At 32.6% G+C, this 21,957-nt stretch overlaps 1 protein-coding gene across 2 annotated transcripts in view; it reads left to right on the top strand.

The window, feature by feature from the left end:
* CHM (CHM Rab escort protein) overlaps positions 1-21,957 on the top strand; it is a 189,021-nt gene that overhangs the window by 66,962 nt on the left and 100,102 nt on the right. For both annotated transcript variants that reach the window (XM_012784563.3, XM_012784564.3), the window contains 4 exons: positions 7,553-7,940; positions 12,067-12,183; positions 13,033-13,153; positions 14,688-14,913. In XM_012784563.3, the coding sequence (XP_012640017.1) occupies positions 7,553-7,940; positions 12,067-12,183; positions 13,033-13,153; positions 14,688-14,913 (852 nt within the window). The remainder of the gene's footprint in view (positions 1-7,552; positions 7,941-12,066; positions 12,184-13,032; positions 13,154-14,687; positions 14,914-21,957) is intronic.

Below are 21,957 nucleotides of genomic sequence, written 5' to 3'. Positions count from 1 at the left end.
GGTAACCACTGTTCTACTCTGAAATTCTATGAGATCAAGTTTTTAGATTCCACATATGAGTGATATCCTGCAGTATTTGTCTTTCTATGCATGGCTTATTACAAGTCCTCCAGGCTCATCCATGTTGCCACATGTTATAGGAATTCATCCTTTTTAATGGCTGAATAGTATTCCATTGTGTATATATACCACATTTTCTTTGTATATTCATCCACTGATGGGCATTTAGGTTTATTCCAAATCTTGGCAATTGTGAATAGTGCTACAATAAACATGAGAGTGTAAATGTCTCTTCAACATACTAATTTCATTTCCTTTGGCTATATGCCAAGTAGTGTGGTTGCTGGATCATACAAAAGATCTATTTTCAATTTTTTGAGGAACCTTACAACTATTTTCCATCATGGCTATACTAATTTACATTCCCACCATATATGAGAGTTCCCCTATCTTGCTATGGAATATTTTTGTAGTTTATATGGGAGAATAAAAGTAGCTATTTCTAGTTTTAAATCTTCAACAGGTGATTAAAGAAATGATACATTAATTCGCACTTGAGTCACACAAACTCAAATTATTATTAGGTAAAAGATTATTGTTTGTTAATTGTATAATGTCATGTAATTTCTTTAGTGAGAAGAGATTTTTATCTTTCTAAAATATTGACAATAACTTGTACATTTTCTGCCCTAATTTTTGCATATTATTGGACATTGCTTTCCATTTTCTTGCATCATGTTAAAGTAGGATAAAAATTTGCTGGGTAGATTCAAATGAACCAACTCTCTAGTGAATTCATACCAAAAATAAAGATTTTTTTTTATAACAGGAATCTAAATTCTACTTATTTAGTTTGAAATCTAAAATTTTAACTTAAAAATTGTACACTTAGCCAATGGTGTGTCAATTTTGTTTATTTTTTCAAAGAACCAACTTTTTGTTTTATTAATCTCCTGAATAGCTTCCCTGTTTTCAATTTCGTTTAGTTCTGATTTGATCTTGTTGATTTCACTTCTTCTGCTGGGTTTGGGGTTGGTCTGTTCTTCTTTTTCCAGCTCTTTGAGTCGTTTCATTAGATTGTCTATTTGTGATCTTCTTGTCTTTTGGTTATAGGCATTTATGGAGATAAACTTTCCTCTCAGAACTGCTTTAGCTGTGTCCCAGAGGAGTTGATAACTTGTCTCTCCATTGTCGTTTTCTTCATAGAACTTTTTTATTTCCATCTTGATTTCTTCATTTACGAAGTAATCATTTAGTAGGAGGTTGTTTAATTTCCACGTTTTTGTGTAGAAATGTGCATTTCTGTTAGAGTTGATTTCTAGTTTTATTCCACTGTGATCTGAGAAGGTACATGGTATGATTTCTATTTTTTTAAATTTCTTGAGATTTTCTTTGTGTCCTAGGATATGGTCAATCTTAGAGAATGTCCCGTGAGCTGATGAGAAGAACGTATATTCAGTGGATTTTGGGTAGAATGTTCTGTAGATGTCTGTCAGATCCAATTGTTCTACAGTTTTGTTTAAGTCCATTATTTCTTTATTAATCTTTGACAAAGCAGACAAAAACATACGCTGGGGTAAAGAATCCCTCTTCAATAAATGGTGCTGGGAAAACTGGATAGCCACCTGTAGAAGGCTAAAACAGGACCCACACCTTTCACCTCTCACAAAAACCAACTCACGCTGGATAACAGACTTAAACCTAAGGTAGGAAACTATTAGAACTCTAGAGGAAAAAGTTGGAAACACTCTCCTAGACATCGGCCTGGGCAAAGAGTTTATGAAGAAGTCCCCAAAGGCAATCACAGCAGCAACAAAAATAAATAAATGGGACATGATCAAACTACAAAGCTTCTGCACAGCCAAAGAAATAGTCATGAAAGTAAACAGACAACCTACAGAATGGGAGAAAATTTTTGCATCCTATGCATCCGATAAGGGACTGATAACTAGAATATACTTAGAACTCACGAAACTCAGGAAGAAAAAATCAAATAACCCCATTAAAAAGTGGGCAAAGGACTTGAACAGAAATTTTTCTAAAGAAGACAGAAGAATGGCCAACAAACATATGAAGAAATGCTCAACATCTCTAATCATCAGGGAAATGCAAATCAAAACCACAATGAGATATCACTTAACCCCAGTGAGAATGGCCTTTATCAAAAAATCTCCCAACAATAAATGCTGGCGTGGTTGCGGAGAGAGAGGAATACTCCTACACTGCTGGTGGGACTGCAAACTAGTTCAACCTCTGTGGAAAGCAATATGGAGATACCTTAAAGGGATACAAGTTAATCTACCATTTGATCCAGCAATCCCATTGCTGGGCATCTACCCAAATGATCCAATGACACTCTACAAAAAAGACACCTGCACTCGAATGTTTATAGCAGCACAATTCATAATTGCAAGGCTGTGGAAACAGCCCAAGTGCCCATCCATCCAAGAATGGATTAATAAAATGTGGTATATGTATACCATGGAGTACTATTCAGCTCTAAGAAACAATGGTGATATAGCACATCTTATATTTTCCTGGTTAGAGCTGGAACCCATACTACTAAGTGAAGTATCCCAAGAATGGAAAAACAAGCACCAGATATATTCTCCAGCAAACTAGTATTAACTGAGTAGCACCTAAGTGGACACATAGGTACTACAGTAATAGGGTATTGGGCAGGTGGGAGGGGGGAGGAGGACGGGTATATACATACATAATGAGTGAGATGTGCACTGTCTGGGGGATGGTCATGATGGAGACTCAGACTTTTGGGGGGAGGGGGGGAAATGGGCATTTATTGAAACCTTAAAATCTGTACCCCCATAATATTCCGAAATGAAAAAAAATTGTACAAATAACGAGAGCTTCTTGAGCAATAATACCAGTGGAATAATACTAACAAGAGGAAAGGAATGAAAAAAAAAAGAGATGTAAAATCATCTGGAACTTTTACAATTTACAGGAAGCTACTCATCATTGTGTATATATAAGTTTATTTTAGGCTGGAAGTCACACAATGCCCAACTAAAAGTGGTTTAAACAAATAGATGGGTGGGTGGGTAGTTAGAAGATTTGTAATTGTGCTGCTTAAGCACATCAGAGCACTGGAGCAGCTACTCTACATTTCTTTTAGCTTTCTTTCCAGGGTTGCAAGATGATTGCCATAATTCCAGATAGGTTCTCATATAACAGAAAATCTCTAAAGATGAAAAAAGGGGGGGGAGAGTCTTTTCTAACATGTTTGTACTTTTTTTATTATATCGGGAAGTCTTCACCAAGAGCTCACAGCAGAGACACTTCCTTATCTCATTGGCTAAACATGCTCACCCCTTAATCACCAGAAAAGGAAGTAAAATTACCATAAGTGGTATTGATGAGTCATGATCCATTCCCTAGGACGAGAACCTTCTATCTGATACTGGAACAAAATTGGGGCTCTTGTAACAAGGAGAAAGGAAGATAATGTTTGTTGAGTAAGCACCCAACAGTGCCTACTGTACACTACCTCATGAAATTTTCTTCTTAAGTAATGTGACAAAAAGTTGATATTTCAACTATATTCTAAGGTATATGTTAACATTTTAAGTTGGTAACAAATCGGGAAATATATCTATCAATATATTGTACTAATTCAAAATTGATTTTAATTTTTTTTATTTTACTATTTTCTAGAATAATTTTTGGGTAGTTTGATTTTTGCAGTTATTATGAGTAGCCATTAAACATTTATTTTAGGAATAAACAGCTGGGTAGCAGTATAACATATACTGTGTAAATCAGAAATGAATGGCCTTAGAACAAAGTATATTCCTCAAAGTAGAAGAATACAATTTCTGCAACGGGCTGTATTGGGGAAGAAAAGGTGCAAATGGCTGAAAAAATAAATAGTGAACACCTGTGCTAAATAAATTAACCAGCTGGTTGGCAGTTTTTCATTTGACTCTTCTAAAAGACTGACTTGCAAGGCATTAGTAAACACACATTTTCTTGGAGGTATTCCTTCATTAGTGCTATTAATTGATAAGTAGAACTAGATAATATCAGAATTTTTACCCCCAAATCTCAGAGTTATATACATATTTTGGCAATTAATAAAAAATACACTTATACAAAGCAGTATTTAGCAGTTGTAGTTAGGAAAAATTATCTCAAATATGTTGTTATACTGTATTGTAAATGGTCTTTGGAATTCAAATTAGCATTGCAAATGACATTAGATTTAATTTGTGAAATCCATTTTGATAGTGACAAGTTTTATAAGAACTAATGACACACATTGGTTTTTTTTTTTACAGTCACCAGCATGTGATGGTTTGACATAAGATTTTTCAATTTTATAGTGGGTTTATTGGGGTATTGAATGCATTTTGACCTGCAGTATTTTCAACTTATGATAGGTTTACTAGGGTGTAACCCCATTATAAGTCAAAGGGCATCAATATATGTTAAAATCATTGTAATATTTTAGAATTCAAAGGTTCGTTTGAGGATTTATGATCCAGCCACATTATTTTATAATTGGCAAATGTGTTTTTATACTTTTCAAATACTTCTAAAAATAATAAAATTGAGCTATTATTTTATTCTGAAGATTTCTGTGAAAGGTTGAATATATTTTTAAGAAAATATCTCTTGTAAGGTTTTACATTTGGGGCAAGATGGTGCTTTTTGATAAACGGAATTTTGCTTACTGAGGAATCAAGTGGAGTATTAGGAGTTTTCTGGTGTTATTATACCTTCTTGTTAGGTATTAACTTTAACCTTGGGAGAACTCCAAAAATACTGTGGTTGTTTTTATTGGAAAGTGAGGACAATATTGTGTTTTTGTTATTTGTGTTTTCCATAGTGCTAGGAATTTCACAAAATTGTGATGTTGAGAACAGTAAAACAGTACTTTATGGATATAGAACAAATTCTCCAAAAATAATTTCTTTCCTTACACTTACACCTTTAATTAAATATTTTGACTTATATCTTCCAGATTGTCCAGCACTCGTTAACGTATTTTATTCACTCTGTAAAACTCCCTTGTGCAGAATATAATAGCCACTGACTAGATCAGTTGCTATGCTCAGTTTTCATGGTGTCATCATCATGGTCTGCAATAAGAGACGTTGCCATATTCTGTCTTATCTGTGAACTGTAATGAATTATCCTGTCATTTCTTAGTTTAAAATTTAGGTGTGAAACTTTTGCTGAGAGTTTTCACCTTAGATCCCTCATAGAACACACTTTAGTTTTATTGGTTTTCAAAATAATGAAAGTGAATACAGAGCATGAACAATTCTGTAGAAAATCTATAAATCATATGTCACATTATCATTCTTCATTTTTAATGTTGTTAATGGCAGTGGTACTCTTGTGTGCTTATGTGGCCAAAGAGCTTTCATCACTTGAATGCAGAAAACCTAGGCACACATGTTTTGAGTTGACCGTTGACCTGTGGGCAGTTTAACAATATCTTATACCTGATTAGTATTTTATATTTGATTAATGTTTTAGAGTTTGTAAATTACTTTTCACGTATGTTAGCTCATTTATCTTGTAACAGTCTCTAAAGGTCTCATGAAAGGCAAGGCAGATGGACTAATTGGCATTTTATAGGTGGGGAATCTGAGAGATTAAATGACTTGCCAGAGAACTCCACCATAATGCACCTAGGACTAGAACTTGGATGGTTTTCCCACTTTAGTTTCTTAGCTCTGAAAAGTATTGTCATTAATGCTATCTATTCCTTTTTTAAATTAGATTTCATTCAAATTACTATAACAGTAAAGATGGTGACATTTTATTTCTTGATATTTGAGTGTTATTTTATTCATTCACTGGCCTTTTTTTGTTGTAGTGTATATTGTATTAATTTTAATAAAGCACTTTTTTTTGCTGCACCCAGACTTTTAAATTTATCATCCAATGTTTTTTTCCTGGCCTATTTTTTTGTGTGTGTGTTCTACAATAAGTTTGTTTCATATTTTTTAAAAAATCCTTTACATGTATAAACCATTTATTCATCAAGCATTTATTAGATACCACATCTAAAGAGCAGTGCAGTAGTGTTGTGAGGGGCACAGAAGAAGAAGTATTAGGGTCTTCCTTTAAAAGAATTAAAGTTTAGTTCAGAATTAAGAATTAAGTTTAGTTCATAAAGCGTGTCCTGGACAACCCAAAGGACCATTAAAAAGGAATTGATAAATAAATGTAAGGCGAACTGCACATTTGTATTATGGGAGCATGGAGTAATAGAATGATGAATGTGGTTACTTTAAGGAAGACTTCTTGAAAATGAAAGGTAAACTTCTTCTTAGAATAGTTTGTTAAAGATTGTGATTATGTTTGGGAATAGGGGATGGTGATTTTTGTGGGGAGTGGGAAGAATACCCTAGAAGAAACGAATGATATGGGCTAAAACATGAAGATGAGAGTTTATAAATTGGGAGTTAGAGATGCCATGTTGGAAAGCAGATAGAGATGAAACCAGAAGATTAGTAAATAAAGAAGGTGATTTGATTTGGAGATAGGAAAAGGAAGATTTTTATGGGGTGGGGGTTAGATTTGATACAAGGAAGGGCTATTGTTAGTTCTTGAGCAGTCAACTAGTAGATGTTTATTTGCCAAGACCTATCACATACAAGGCACTGGGCCAAGTATTGAACAGTAGGGTAACTCAATGAAAATAATGGGTTCTGTGGAATATAAAATATCATGGAGAAATTTATGATGCAGGCAGACTGAATGGGAGTCTTTTGCATCAGTCAAGACAATAATGAACTAAGAATGTTAACTGTAATAATAACTTTGGAAATGGGGCTTCCAGTAGAGTAATAGATATCAATACTAAAACAATATATGGCAGGAAAGAATACAGAAAGATCCTGTTGTATACCACATTGTGATAGGGTTATTTAAGTAAACTTTTCATGGCATATTTTTGCCCACTTTACTAAAGGTACCTCTGTCTTACTACCAAGTCAAGAATTGCTCAATAATAATCATCTTTGATAACTATCATTGTTGAATATTTGCTGTCCCAGGCACTGTCCCAGCTTCTTTGCATGCGATACCTCATTTAATCTTCAAAACAACCTTGTGAGGCAGGTGGTATTATCGCTATGTTATATATGGGTAATTTAAGTGGTTTCAGAGAGGATAAATACCTTGTCTAAATGCACAGAGCTTGAGTAGTCATAGACTCAAGGTTTTTACCCAAATTTGTTAATTCTGAAGGATGTTCTTAATCACTGTGATGATCTGCTTCTAAAATACAATTTCTCTGTCTACCTTAAATTCTCAGAAATGTACATGTGACATGGCCTCCTAAACCCTGAAATTTTTATGGGTATTTTTCAAACCTTAATTATATTTCATATTATATTGAAACCTTAACAGGTGAATGTTTAATGTCTGGGTCACATAACACAAAACATACACTGAATTTGATAATAGGGGAAAAGGAATCAAATTTGCCATGGAAAGTTAAAGCAATATAAAAATGTAGCAGGGTAGAATTCTCAAAAGCGTGGTATTGATTATTACTGTGATTTCTCATTAGTCAGGATTTGCATGAAGATGTTGAAGAAGCTGGTGCACTGCAGAAAAATCACGCTTATGTGACATCTGCAAACTCCACAGAAGCTGCAGATTCTGCCTGCCTGCCGACAGAAGATGAGACATTAAACACTGTGAGCTGTGAAATGCCCGCAGAACAAACTCCAAGTAGTGATCCAGAGAGTGCCCTAGAAGTAAATGATGCTGAAGCCACAGGGGAGAAAGAGAACTACTGTGATAATAAAACTTGTGTGCCATCAACTTCAGAAGAGGAAACAAGTGAAAATTTGCCTATAACAGAAGATACCACAGAGCAACCAAAGAAAAATAGGATTACATACTCACAAATTATTAAAGAAGGCAGGAGATTTAATATTGATTTGGTATCAAAGGTAAGTACCAATTTTACTCATCTTATTATAGAACAATAATAACTTCTGATTGATTGAAAGTAGCATCTGGGCCCCAAAATCCAAGTTTTATAATTTTATCCTCTAAAGTATAGAGCATTTGTTTAATAAAGAGATAGGAGTCAGAAACTTATAATTCAATTAAAATATTCTTTACTGATTAAAAGCACATTAAAATGCTCATGTTAAAATGCTTTGAATATGTTTTTAATTTATACTTGAATACTTTTGTACTTGAAAAATACTTTTGTACTACAGCACATAGTATATCCTAATATTCTTCTAATGCATGGACAATGAATTCTATCAAAAGAAAAATTCTAATGAACCTGTTTACAAATCCATGTTATTTACAGTCAGTTAACATCAAACTTTTTTAGTCTTTATATATAGTAACTATTTTAACATCTGTATGATGATGAATATTCTGAATAAATCTATGCCTGTTTGAAAATCAGATGTTCAGGTTTGGAGGGCTTCAGAGGATAATTTAATAGTGATGGAGGCAGGAAGGCTGGGAAGAATGCTGTTGTCTTTGATTATATTTCTGTCCTTAATTCTAACATTAATACAGTGTCACTTTAGAGGAGATCCCTGGGTCTTAGAAGGATACAGTGTTGCATTTGGTTTATAGGAAGCATGGCTATTTGAGTACAAGAGAATGGAAAACTATTAAGATAAAAGATCATGACCTTTAAAGGGTTACAATACAGAACTAGGTAAAAGTAGAGAAAAACACAGACCAAATCCTATAAGTTGAAGGCAAACAATGAGAAATCGAGAAGTAGGAGAGGGTAGTGAATAATATCAGACTTGCTTCAAAACTACTCTTTTCCATCTAATGTACATACTTTAAGTTCCAAGTGGTAAGGGACAGAGAGGGACTAAGGTGTACCACTCACATTTTGCTGATGCAATTCCATATCCTGTTCCTTTTGTGCTTTATGCCTGAAAATATGAATGTCTTTTTACTATCCATGTTTCTTTCTATCATTATAGCACTGTTTCTGATTCTATCATAATCTGAGTCGGCTATTGCCTTGGTCCTACTTCATATTTCTACACTGTCTCTCCCACCTTTTCCATCTACTTAGACCCTGCTATACTTTGAAATCTAGCATTTTCCCACATTATCTTGGCTATTTGTCTCTGGATAGAAGTTTAATCCTAGCTCACTGATAATTTTCTTTTTATAATGAGCAGTACTCTATGAAATAAGTTAAAAAACAAAATAAAAAACTGAAGTAGTCAAATAATAAATGGCCTTTGCTCTTAAAATACCATTTTGAATTAGTTACTCAAAATTTGGAATGCTTTATCTAAAGAAATTATGTAAATGTGGTTAAGAATCAAGGGTATTTCCTAAAAGTCTCTAACTCTTAACGTTAGCTGAAATATAGTATATATCTTACAAAGGAAAAGAGTAGAAGATAGTGCTGTTTCAATCGTGGGAATTAGTATAGAAAATTATTCAGTTGTACAGAAAAATGAATGCTGGTTGTGGGAGGAAAAAGACAATTGAATTAGAAACTGATACATCTGAGGAGATTCTGAAGGAGATTTCTGGGTATTTTCATGGGTAAATAAAAAACAAACGTGTCTAGAGGCAGTTAAGGCAGTTGTACTTTGTCTTGCAGAGTTTTCATGAGTTCATACATACGCAGAATAACCAATAATCATTTATTATAGTCATTCTACAAAAAACAGAAGTATCTACAGAATGTATAACCATTGCAGTATAGGAAGTTTATTGCCATGTTTTTTTTTTTTTTTTTGAGACAGAGTCTCGCTTTGTTGTCCAGGCTAGAGTGAGTGCCGTGGCGTCAGCCTAGCTCACAGCAACCTCAAACTCCTGGGCTCAGTGATCCTTCTGCCTCAGCCTCCCAAGTAGCTGGGACTACAGGCATGCGCCACCATGCCCGGCTAATTTTTTATATATATATATCAGTTGGCCAATTGATTTCTTTCTATTTATAGTAGAGACGGGGTCTCGCTCTTGCTCAGGCTGGTTTTGAACTCCTGACCTTGAGCAATCCGCCCGCCTCGGCCTCCCAAGAGCTAGGATTACAGGCGTGAGCCACAGCGCCCGGCCTTATTGCCATGTTTTAAGAATATTAGTCATTCAGTGAACATTTATTCATTGCCCACTGGATCAAAAGCAGTATGTTTCATATTGTTGGGACAGTCAGTCAGTCCTTGGAAATTTCATCTATTGTGATCATTGCAGTTATCACATCTAAATTTAGAATGATTGCCAGATATCTATCTTAAGCCCTACCTCTTTCCTGAAGTTCAGTTCTATATCTCTAAATTACTTGATATTTCTACATGCATTCCATCTCAAAGTTATTATGGTATAATTAACAAATACTGTGAAGCTTTACAGTTTACAAAACATATCCATGTATATACACTTTTCAAAGGTAATACCTTAGGGTAGGTTAGGTAAGTAAAATATGTAAAGTGTTAAATACTGCTCAGACTAATAGAGAAAATGGTCAAAGATGAAATTCTTACAATTAAAACTCATTTCTAACTAAATCCATACCCTTAATAATTATGGAGCCAACATTCCAATTGAAGCAAAAATTGTTAATTATTAAATCTAGTTCCCATTGTTTCAAAGTGTTCTTTAGCCTCTCATCACTGTGAAATTACTGTGGCAGATCACTTAGTGTTGAAAAACAGGCTTAGGTTTAAATATAATACACATTCATTATTTCTGAGCTTCAGAAACAAAAGTCCAGTATAATTTTAAATGAAATTTGTTTTCATTCTTCAGTGATATCTTAAATGCATTATTTTTTAAGCTGGCATTAAATCTTAAGCTTTATTAAATCTTACTAAATAATACATTTTTGTGTTTTATATATTAATATTTGTGAAAGTAGTATGGCTATTGAGGGATCATTGAATCTTAAGTGTTTATGTTTTTAAATAGGCTTTTGAAGTGTCTATTATTATTATAGAATTAGGACTTGGTAATATTTTCCTTAAAACATAGACTCTATCAGTTGTGTAGTATGTTAGGAAGAAGATAATGAAGTAACATGCCATATTTAATCAGGGCAATAGACTAGTTTAAAAAAATGATGTCAATTTTGTTCTGCACAATGTTGAACTAATATAATAACTTATAAAATTTTACTTAACTGGTATTGATTTGCTAAAAGTCTTTACTTGGATACTCAGACTAATGGTTTAGATTGATTTTGGAGATTCCCTTTTTTTGTGTGTAGTAAAGCTTATTTTAAATTCTTCCACTTATTATAGATGTAGCATTTGCATTTTCAACATTTATCAAGTTATAGACATTATTTAACGATATCTTAATATAGGAAATAGCCAAACCTGTTGCTTTTAACCATATGGTTAAGTTACTATTTAAATTATTGTTGTTGTCACTCTCAATTGCTAGAGATGTTGAAAGATTAAATCAGTCCTTCACATACATGCCTACAATAACCATCATCCTCACTTTTTTGAGAAAGGCGTATCTCATATAACCCTAGATTTCTAGGATTACAGAGGGACCTTGTGATTTGACTTTTTTAGTGGAAATCTATCATACATCTTTTTTTTTTTTTTTTTGGTGGGGTGTGGTGGTCCACTGAGCTGATTTCTTACAAGCGCCTGGCTTTATATAGGTGTATGGTCTATTATCCAAAGCCCTTGGGGCCTAGTGTGTTCTGTCATTTAGATTTAAATCATTATTTTAGGATGTATTAATAATACAGTGCATATGCTGATATGCTATGTATTAGGTAACATTCTTAGCAGGATCTGAGGAGGCTCTCTATAACTAAACACATTAATATTTCTGCAGTGAAATGTATGAATATTTACATTATATGGGACAAAGAAGAGCCTTGAATCAGTTTGGATCAGGTTTTGCTGCTAAACAAGTTATGAAAAAACTTTTTGATTGCACTTTGTTGGATTAATTTTAGTTAATCAGTTTTAATCCTGTAATAAATTGTGTTATATAATATTTATAAGTATACTTTTTATAAATTTAAAACATAACAAAATTATGTATTTTTATTTAGTATTTATACATTTTCCCACTGTTTTACCTTTTATCCTGTCATATGTTATCTTTGTATAGCTGCTGTATTCTCGAGGATTGCTAATTGATCTTCTAATCAAATCTAATGTCAGTCGATATGCAGAGTTTAAAAATATTACCAGGATTCTTGCATTTCGAGAAGGAAGAGTGGAACAGGTATTATACTGATTGATTAAGTATTCTAACTGGCTATGAGTTTAAGTTATTATAGTTTGTTTTTGAAAGACAGGCAAATGAGATTTTTTTTTTTTTTTTTTTTTGAGACAGAGTCTCACTTTGTTGTCCAGGCTAGAGTGAGTGCCGTGGCATCAGCCTAGCTCACAGCAACCTCAAACTCCTGGGCTTGAGTGATCCTTCTGCCTCAGCCTCCCGAGTAGCTGGGACTACAGGCATGCGCCACCATGCCCGGCTAATTTTTTTTTATATATATATATCAGTTGGCCAATTAATTTCTTTCTATTTTTTTATAGTAGAGACGGGGTCTCGCTCTTGCTCAGGCTGGTTTTGAACTCCTGACCTTGAGCAATCCGCCCGCCTCGGCCTCCCAAGAGCTAGGATTACAGGCGTGAGCCACAGCGCCCGGCCAAATGAGATTTTTTTTAGAGTAGTAAATTCCAATCCTGCATGGTAATTTAGAAATGTAAAAAGTAATATTTGCTCAGTTAAAATTTCTTGTGTTAATTCTCTCAGGAGTTATGCAGCTTGATGTTAGTATTGAGAAAGTGTTACTTTCAGGCAGCACTGCTAGATTTGTTCCCTGTTAGGGGTGCCACACCATTGGCCTTTTAATGACATGAAGAGCAACTTGGCAGAATTTAGTTAAGAAAGCTTGTAAGTTAATTAGCTCTGAAGTTAACAGAGATGTCATTAGTACTGATGGAAGGTAACATGAAGCTGCCTGACTAGAATGGAAATAACAATCCTGTTATATACATAAAGGGGAAAAATCTAATTTGGAATTTATTAGGGAGCAGTTTCTTAACTTAAAATCATAATACTTTTCAGGTTCCTTGTTCTAGAGCAGATGTCTTTAACAGCAAACAACTTACTATGATAGAAAAACGAATGCTAATGAAATTTCTTACGTTTTGTATGGAATTTGAGGAGCATCCTGATGAATATAAAGGTATTGTTTTTCATTAAATTGTGTTCTCCAATTATTTGAGCTTTCTTATTATTTTAATGTGCTTGTTCTGATTTAGCGAGCCACTTATTACTGTTTTAAAATGCTAATTCTGTACTATACAATAGATTAGCCATTAGCAACATATCGCTATTTAAATTAATTAAAATTATATAAAATACAAAATCCGGTTCCTCAGTCTCACTAGTTGTGTTTCAAGTGCTCAGTAGCCACATGTGGCTAGTGACTACTGTGGCTACAGTACAGATGTTTTCATCATGGCAGAAATGCTGTGCTAGATTTTAATTTTTATTCTTGTTATTAAATACTATAGTCAACTGGCTCTTCATAGATGACATTCCCTCTTTGTTATTCCATTATTTTTTCTTCTCAATAATTAAAAAAACTGTATAGTTCATCATTATTCAGGACTGCTTTTGCTTGGAATCTTGAACTATTCATTTTGATTGTTTAAAAAATAAAAGGCTAGATGGAACACAGGAAAAAACATTGGATTTGGAGAAGGCATGGTTTCTAGTCTTGGCTTTGATCCATCTAACTTTGTGATTTGGAGCTAATTACAGTTTGTTGAAAATTGAATGCACCATTTTATCAATAGTATCAGAGCTGTGCACTACACTTTAAGTGCATGGGCTGGAAATGTTATCCAAAAATTGACTATGCTATTGCTAATTCATTTATAAAGTTACAGTGAGAAGTGTAGTAGTATTTGTTTTCTTTGATGAAGTAATAAAAATCTAGTTCTTGCTCTAAGGCTTAAAAGTCTGCTAGATACTCCATTGCGGCTATGTAAACACATTCTGTCAGTAAATTTTTATTTATTTAAATTATTTCCGTAAAGTTTTTGTCTTTGTCATAGGATTACATTTCCAACCACTAACAGTTCAGTTACATTGTTTTCTGTTCTTAAAGGAGTAATTTGTAGGGAAGGGTTCCTTATGTTTTGATGTGTGATTACATGGCACTAAGACTGATTCCAGTAGCCACACAGAAATTAGTTTCATTACTTTTTAGTTCATTGTTATAAGTTTTAGTGGGATGTATACATTTTGCAATGTATACCTATTCATAATTTTCACCAATAAATGTTCATTTTGTCATATTTAATATTTTCAGATGCAATTATTGGTATTCTATAGTTTTAATGATAATTAAGAGATTACTTAAGACATTACTTAAGATAATTAAGAGATAATTAAGAGATTAATTAAGAGATTACTGCCGACCATGGCAACCCATTTGAGTTATTTAATGATTTTCTAGCTTTTTAAATCCATAAAATGCTAAACAAAAATTCATCACTTAACACTGAAAAATTGTACCATCAGTCCAAATAGGATAGTGAAATTGTTTCTATTTCTTTTTTCTAAGATCATCCATCACTTTCCAAAATGTAATAATACCACCTGTGTTCTTTGTGAAGTTTAAACAGATTTGATCTTATTTTTGTAGGGTGGTTTTAAATATAAGTTTAGTTCTGATTTTAATTGATATATTTTCATCTTTCTTTTCATAGCCTATGAGGAGATTACATTTTCTGAATATTTAAAAACTCAAAAATTAACCCCCAACCTCCAATATTTTGTCCTGCATTCGATTGCAATGACATCAGAGACATCCAGCAGTACCATAGATGGTCTCAAAGCTACCAAAAACTTTCTTCACTGTCTTGGGCGGTATGGAAACACTCCATTTTTATTTCCTTTATATGGCCTAGGAGAACTCCCCCAGTGTTTCTGCAGGTAAGTTTGGCATTGGTTCTCCTGTTTCTTCTAAAGGTGATACTTGAATAAAAGATGAATATTAGGTAGGCAAAATTGAGATTTTTTAAGATTTAGTATATGCAAACATATGCTTTGTTGTTCTACTTTTTATTAATCTATTTACCTGCCTACCTACCCACCTAAATGTTATATTTAGTTTGGCCTGTTTTTGAGCTTTATAAAAATAAGATACTGTACATTATTTTACTCAATGTTATGTTTCAAAGCATCATCTTTGTGTATAATTATGATTTGTTTTCATTGCTATATAGTATTCTATTTTGAATATACTATTTTTCCATTTTTCTGTTGGTGAATACAGGATGTTCCCAGTTTTTTGACATTAACATCCTTGTGTTGTTTCAGGATATATGTATGTGTTCAAGAGTTTCTGTAGGTTACATGTTCCTAGAGTTTCTCTAGGAGTATGTTTCTAGGAGTACATTTTAGGATATACATATTCAAGAGCTTGCCTAGGAGTTTCTCTTGGAGTGGAATTCCCAAGTCATGGGCTATATGAATGTTTAACACTTCACAACATAGTGCCCAATTATTTCTCCAGAGGGTTGTACCATTTACATCCTACTAGCAATATATAAGAATTCCCATAGCTCTACCTCTGCCAACATTTTAAAATTTTTGTCAGTCTAACTCACATAAAATATCACATTGTATTTTTATTTTGTGTTTCCCTGATTACCTATGAAGTTGAACCTTTTCTCATATATTTATTGGCCATTCATATTTTTTCTTCAGGGGAGTACTTATTGGTATATTTTGCCCATTTGTCTATTGGGTTGTTGTCTTTTTCTTATTGATTTCTAGGAGTTTTAAAATTTACTCTGAATACTGATCTTTTCTCACTTATATATGTTGCATGTATTTTGTCTTATGGTATTTGAGGTACATGGAGGACATTAAGATTAATATAGTGAAATGTACTTATCTTTTTTATATGTAGCTTTTTTGGGAGGTAGTTAAGAACTTGGACTGTAGAGACAAGATTGCCTGGATTTAAGTCCTACTTCTCCATGTAATAGACATGTAACCTATGGCAAATTTAGCAACCTCTCTATTATGTTTTCCAAGAATCAACTTTGGGGTTTTTATATCTTTGTATCCTAATTCATTAAATTTTGCTCTTAATTATCTCCTTTGTTTTGCTTTCTTTGGATTTTATTTAGCTTATCCTTCCCCTTCCCTGCTCTTGCCAATTCTTAGGCTAAAATTCAATGAGTTCAGTATTTATCTTTAAAATTTTCTAATATAAACATTTAAAATTATAGTGTTCTCTAACCACTAGCCACTTAACACATTTCTTATATATTATTTTCATTATCTTTTAGTGCTAAGTGTTTTAATTTTCATTATGATTATTTCATTGACCCATGAATTATTATCAGGTGTTTTAAAATAGCTAATTTGGTTGATTCTCCTGCTCTTAGCATCACATGTAATTGCCTATGGCTACAGAATATTCTTTTGTGCTATTAATTCTTTGAGCTTTGTTGATACTTATTTTATGGCCTAGTATGTCATCAATTTTTATAATTTTCCCATGTGTGCTCAATAATATGTTTATATAGTTGTTGGGTATAGGGTTCTCTAATTATTGGTCTCAGGGTCCAATAAGTCAAGCTTCAAGTTGTAATTTAAAAAATGTATTCTTATTGAGTTTTTTTCCTTAATCTATCAATAATAGAGAAATGTGTTTTGAAATATCCCATTATGACATTAGATTTGTCAATTTCTCCCCATAATTGTATCAATTTGTACTTTATTTTGAGGTAATTTATTGAGCTCATGGAAATTTATAATTGTTTAATCTTCCCAGTGGATATAATATTTTACATTATCTACTGACTTTTCCATCACTAATAATGCTTTTTAAATCTTGAAGTTTATTTTGCCTGATATTCAAATAGCTAATCCAACTTTTTATTATAGTCATGTGCCCCATAATGATGTTTTAGTCAACAGTGGACCACATACAGGACAGTGGTTCCGTATGATTATAATACTGTTCTTTTTCTATGTTTTGATGTTTAGATACACAAATACTTATCATTGTGTTACAATTGCCTACAGTACTCAGTACAGTCACATGCTATAGGGGTTTATAGCCTTGAAGCGATAGACCGTACCATATATCCTAGGTATGTAGTAGGGTATACCATCTAGGTTTGTGTAAGTACATGCTGTGATGTTTGCACAATAATGAAATTGCCTAATCATGCATTTCTTAGAATGTATCCTTGTTGTTAAGCAACACATGATTGTATTTGCCTGTTATATCTTTGTTCATAATTTAATTTTCAACTTTTCTGAGTCAATATTTAGGGCTCTGAATAACATTATTGCATGTCTTTAACCCCATCTGACAATCTCTTCTATCCAGCAGGATGAGTCCTGTTAAAAGGAGTCTGTTCCTTCTTTCTGAAGTATATAATTTAAAAAGTTCTAGTTAATATCTGTTGGTAGTAAATGCTTCCTAGTTTCTGTGTATCTGAAAATAATATTTTTTTTTTTTTGCCTTTTTGTTTTGAGTGAAGGTTTACAGGGTAAATAACTCTATGATGTAAGGTTTTTTTGTTGTTTTTTTTTTATTGCTTTCAGTACTTTAAAATTTTATTCCACTGTCATTTGTGTTTATTTTTATTGCTGAAAAGTTTGATGACAGCCTAATTTGTCATTTTTCAATAAGTGATATCTCTTCTCTCACATAGTTTTTAAGATAGTTCGTCTTTGTTGTTTAGCTTTTTTGCTACAGTGAATCTTAGGTGTGGATTTCTTTGTATTTATCTAGCTTAGTATAAGGTAAACAATGTGAAATTAACAATATTCAACCATTTTTGACCTACAGTTCCATGTGGTTCAACCAAATATATTTTGTTTCCTCTATCTGTGAATTTATGTCATTTATTATTTTGGAAAATTATCAGCCAGTACATCTTTACAAGTATTGTTTTTCCTTCATTGTCTCTCTCCTCAACTTCTTGGAATCCCAAATAGATATGTTTTAGAACTTAGCATTCTCTCTTCTATATTTCTTAATCTTTCTTCTGTATTTTCTATCTCCTTATCTTTCTGACTGCATCCTGGGTACTTTATTATGATCTGTATTCCAGTTAATTAATTCTCTTCATCTGTGACTAGTCTATAGTTTAACCCATTCATTTTATTTTAGTATTTTTATCTTTCATTTTTAGAAGTTTTGCTTCCCCATCTTCTTTGCCATTTTTGATATTTTCCTTGTTCATTTTTTGAAATTCCTTCTTCTGTTTCTTTAAACATTTCATCAGTAGATATCTTAATTCTCTTTGTGAAAACTCTAATATTTAAAGTTCATAATGTTTTAATATCACCATGTATTGCTTCTGCTTATTCACTGTAAAGGCTTATTTTTTTGTGTGGTGCTTATCTTTGACTGAGAATTTATATTTCATTGATTTTAATCTGGGGACCCAAATTAAGGGAGCTTTCCTTGAGGGATTATTTGTGCTTGCTTCATCCATAAGACACTACAGAGTTGGGACCACTTTAGTTTTCTTTGGGGTCCTTCACTTAATGGAGCTCCAGATATAGCTACCACGTGGTGATACTGGCACAGGCTTATTTATTCTCTTTCTCTCTTTTTTTTTATTTGCAGTATTTATTGTGCAAAGCTTTTATTTCAGCTCAGGGTTTATGTTATGTGTATGTGGTTATATTGGGGGATGGAATATTTCCCATGGACATACCTCTTCCTTTAGTCTCATCAGTGCAATAAAAATTGTTTCATGCAAAATCTAGTGTTTTTTTTTTTTTTCTGGTATTAACAAGAGATCCCTTCACAATATCCAGTCCAATATACTACTGGAAGTAGGTATTCTCAAATTTACATTTCCTAAATACATTATTTTATGAATGTAGGTGAGAATGTTATAAATTTGCAAGTAACTTATTTCTGAATATGATAGGTCTATGCATTTCTAGATAAGTTCTTTTTCCTCTGATTATCAGTCAATGTAGGGATAGATAGCAGGTGTCATGTCCCCCAGGACCAGAAGGCCTTCTGTCAATTGAAACTAAGAGAGAAGTTCTATGGTCTTCTTACTCCTTCGCTCTTTCTGTATCATTGCTTGATTCAAAGGAGCCATGCTGTTTTCTCTCATGTTGCCTCTTGGTATTCACTCCCATGGAGCTTAGGATAAGGAATAGAGACATACTTAACAGATAACTGAGAAGTGACCTGAAGCTCACTGGCTTCCTTTCTAGTTAGTGCTTTTATAAAAATGGAATATTTAACTTTATTCCTCTTTTTTCACAAAACCTCTATATTTTTTCCTAATTTGTACATTTTTAAAATATGCATTTGAGTTTTATTCATTTTTAAAGGAAAAAACCTTCAAAAGTTATGTTTGTTTGTCCTGATATAAAATCTCAGAATGAGACACTTATGTATTGAATCCTAGACAAAGAAAACATTTTTCCCAGAGACAGTTGTAACCTCTTTAAGGCTGAGATTTTATCAACCTTCAATATCTTTTATCCTTTGCAGAACCTATCTTAATATTGTGCATGTGGCTCAGATTTAATGTTTGTTATAAAAATTATACTTCATCCTCTTTAATTTGAAGTGTGCTTTCAAAGAATGATGCAATTAAATGTATATATAAGTAAAAACAACAAAAATACCCTTTTGCTGTGGTGTTTGAAGTAATAAACTTGTTGGTGTTTTTTTTGCTAATTAAGGTAACTCTGAGTTCTTGCATTTTATATAGGTGAGTCTATATGTGAACTATAATAAAAATAGTTTACTTAGACTAGGGATATTAACTTTTAATTTTATATTGGATTCCCTGCATAATGCTTCATAATTTCATATATATACTGTTCTGTTTATATCCTAAAGTAGTAACACTACCACCATCTATATACATCATAGGCTATACTTTTTATCACCAGGTTATCAGAATAAGGTGTCACCTGTTCTGTGATTTCTAACCACCATTCTATATTCTGTATTAATATAAGCCTCTTAAGAGTTTCTCACAGCCAGTTACAGTGTGTTCTTATCAAGGCGAATGTTATAAATGGTATGTATGCATATTTATGTGAAAGATTCAAAGACATTTGTAAGTCACATCCTTGCATTCTACATGAATTCTGCATAAGAAGTATAACAATTTAACTACTAGAGATAACTTTCATGGATAAATGCCCTTTGACGCTTTTATCAATTTAAATAGGTAGATTTTTTTAGCAAAGAAAATGAAGCTTATTTATTTTGCTACCTAGTGCTCATTAATATGTCAGAACATATAAATTGGACCATATTGCGAGAAAAATCATCAAAACCTATATATTTTTCTGGTATAGCAAACCTTAGAATTTTCCTTACTACATATTAGTTAGTTGATATTTTTTGCCGGCATGCTGTATAGGATATTTATGCAGTATATAGGTTTTTAAACAGCCAAAATATATCTTCCAAACAGAAGTCCTTTTCAAGCCCTAATTTATTTCTGTTATCTGTGTGGTTGGTAACATATTAATAGTAGCCTTAGAACTACTTTCTAGTTCAGAATAGGTATTATATATTCTGTCATGTTTTTATAACCTGTGAAGTGGAGCAGTACCTGTGGGAGCAAATAAATGTTACATTTTTTTATAGGTGGACCTGCACTGCCCAGAGATTGTTACTTGATTTTGTAAAAAGAGGGCATTTAACTGTTAATTTACTAGATAATCCAGTCTTCCATTTTTCATTGACCTAGATTTGATCTCATTTTTTCCTTTGATGTGGTAGGATTGTTAAAATATGAAGGATGAGTATGTTTCACTTTTAGCATGTAATATACATTTTATATAGTAAATATATAAATTATCACCACCAAACAATTTTTTTACCAAGTGTTTGAACTCAAATGACATTTTCCTGAGCATTGTATCTGGAAAATTCAATAGACATGATAGCTACCTCAAAAATTGTGAAACACAAGCTGATATCTAAGGTATAGCTTTTAAAAGATAATTAGGGAAGACCCCAAATCCAAAATATATAAATGGATATATGCATCTTTAAGTAACTTGATCAAGATTATAGGAGTAGCATGGAGGGAATGGAAAGGGAATTTCCCATTTGATGCATTTATTTACTGATGACAGGAAGAACTATGTACAAAATGAGACACATAGATGCCACTGTGATTCTGTCATAACCATGGAATTTTTTTTTTTAATGTAGACTCTAAGGTACTTTATATTATTTTGTTTTTTTCCTCTGCTTTTAAAAAATCCCCTTCTTTGGTCCAAAGTTCAAGATCAGAAGGTAAATACATTTTACTGAATGTTTTATAGTTTCCATTTGGAGAAATCACAGTAGAAAACATCTCTCAGAGCAAAATTATTATTCTATAATAACTAGGTTTTTTTTTTCTTCAGGGAATTTTCAGATAGTTAAGAAACATTGTTTACTTGGACCAGCCTATTAGAAAATGAAAAGTCTTAAAATTGGCCTAAGATCATACTGTTGGAAGTATTTAAAGAGTTTTTATCTGCTTGCAAAGTCAGAAAGAGCAAAACTGAGATGAGTTTTTAGTGTCTGTTCCCAATGTTCTTGCTCCGCTATCTTAACAAGTTGGAGTTAGATTATGGATCTAGATTTTTCAGTAGTACATTATTTTTTTAATTCAACTGCATTCTTCTTCATCTCTTTTCTTGTAATAGCCACCCTACTATTCTGCTAGCTAGTAGTAGTATAACCAAAAAAAGTTAGAGTTGGAAATAACCCTTTTATATTATTTTGACTGGTTGTCTAATTTTATAAATGAGAAAGGTTAAGATAAAAAGCTGAGGTTAGAAACCAGATGTCAATTGACATTCTTCATGACTCACCTATTATATAATTTTTAAATGGCTTTTTTGGGGAAAAATTAAGGAAGATAATAAAAATATTATGTTATTTTCCTAGATTTTATTATATTTATGGTATTTTTCATCTTTTAACAACTTGTAATTTACTATGATTTGTTTTCCCAC

The sequence above is a fragment of the Microcebus murinus genome, chromosome X, assembly GCF_040939455.1.
Source record: "Microcebus murinus isolate Inina chromosome X, M.murinus_Inina_mat1.0, whole genome shotgun sequence".
Lineage (NCBI taxonomy): Eukaryota > Metazoa > Chordata > Mammalia > Primates > Cheirogaleidae > Microcebus > Microcebus murinus.
This window is presented reverse-complemented; position numbering and strand designations above follow the sequence as displayed.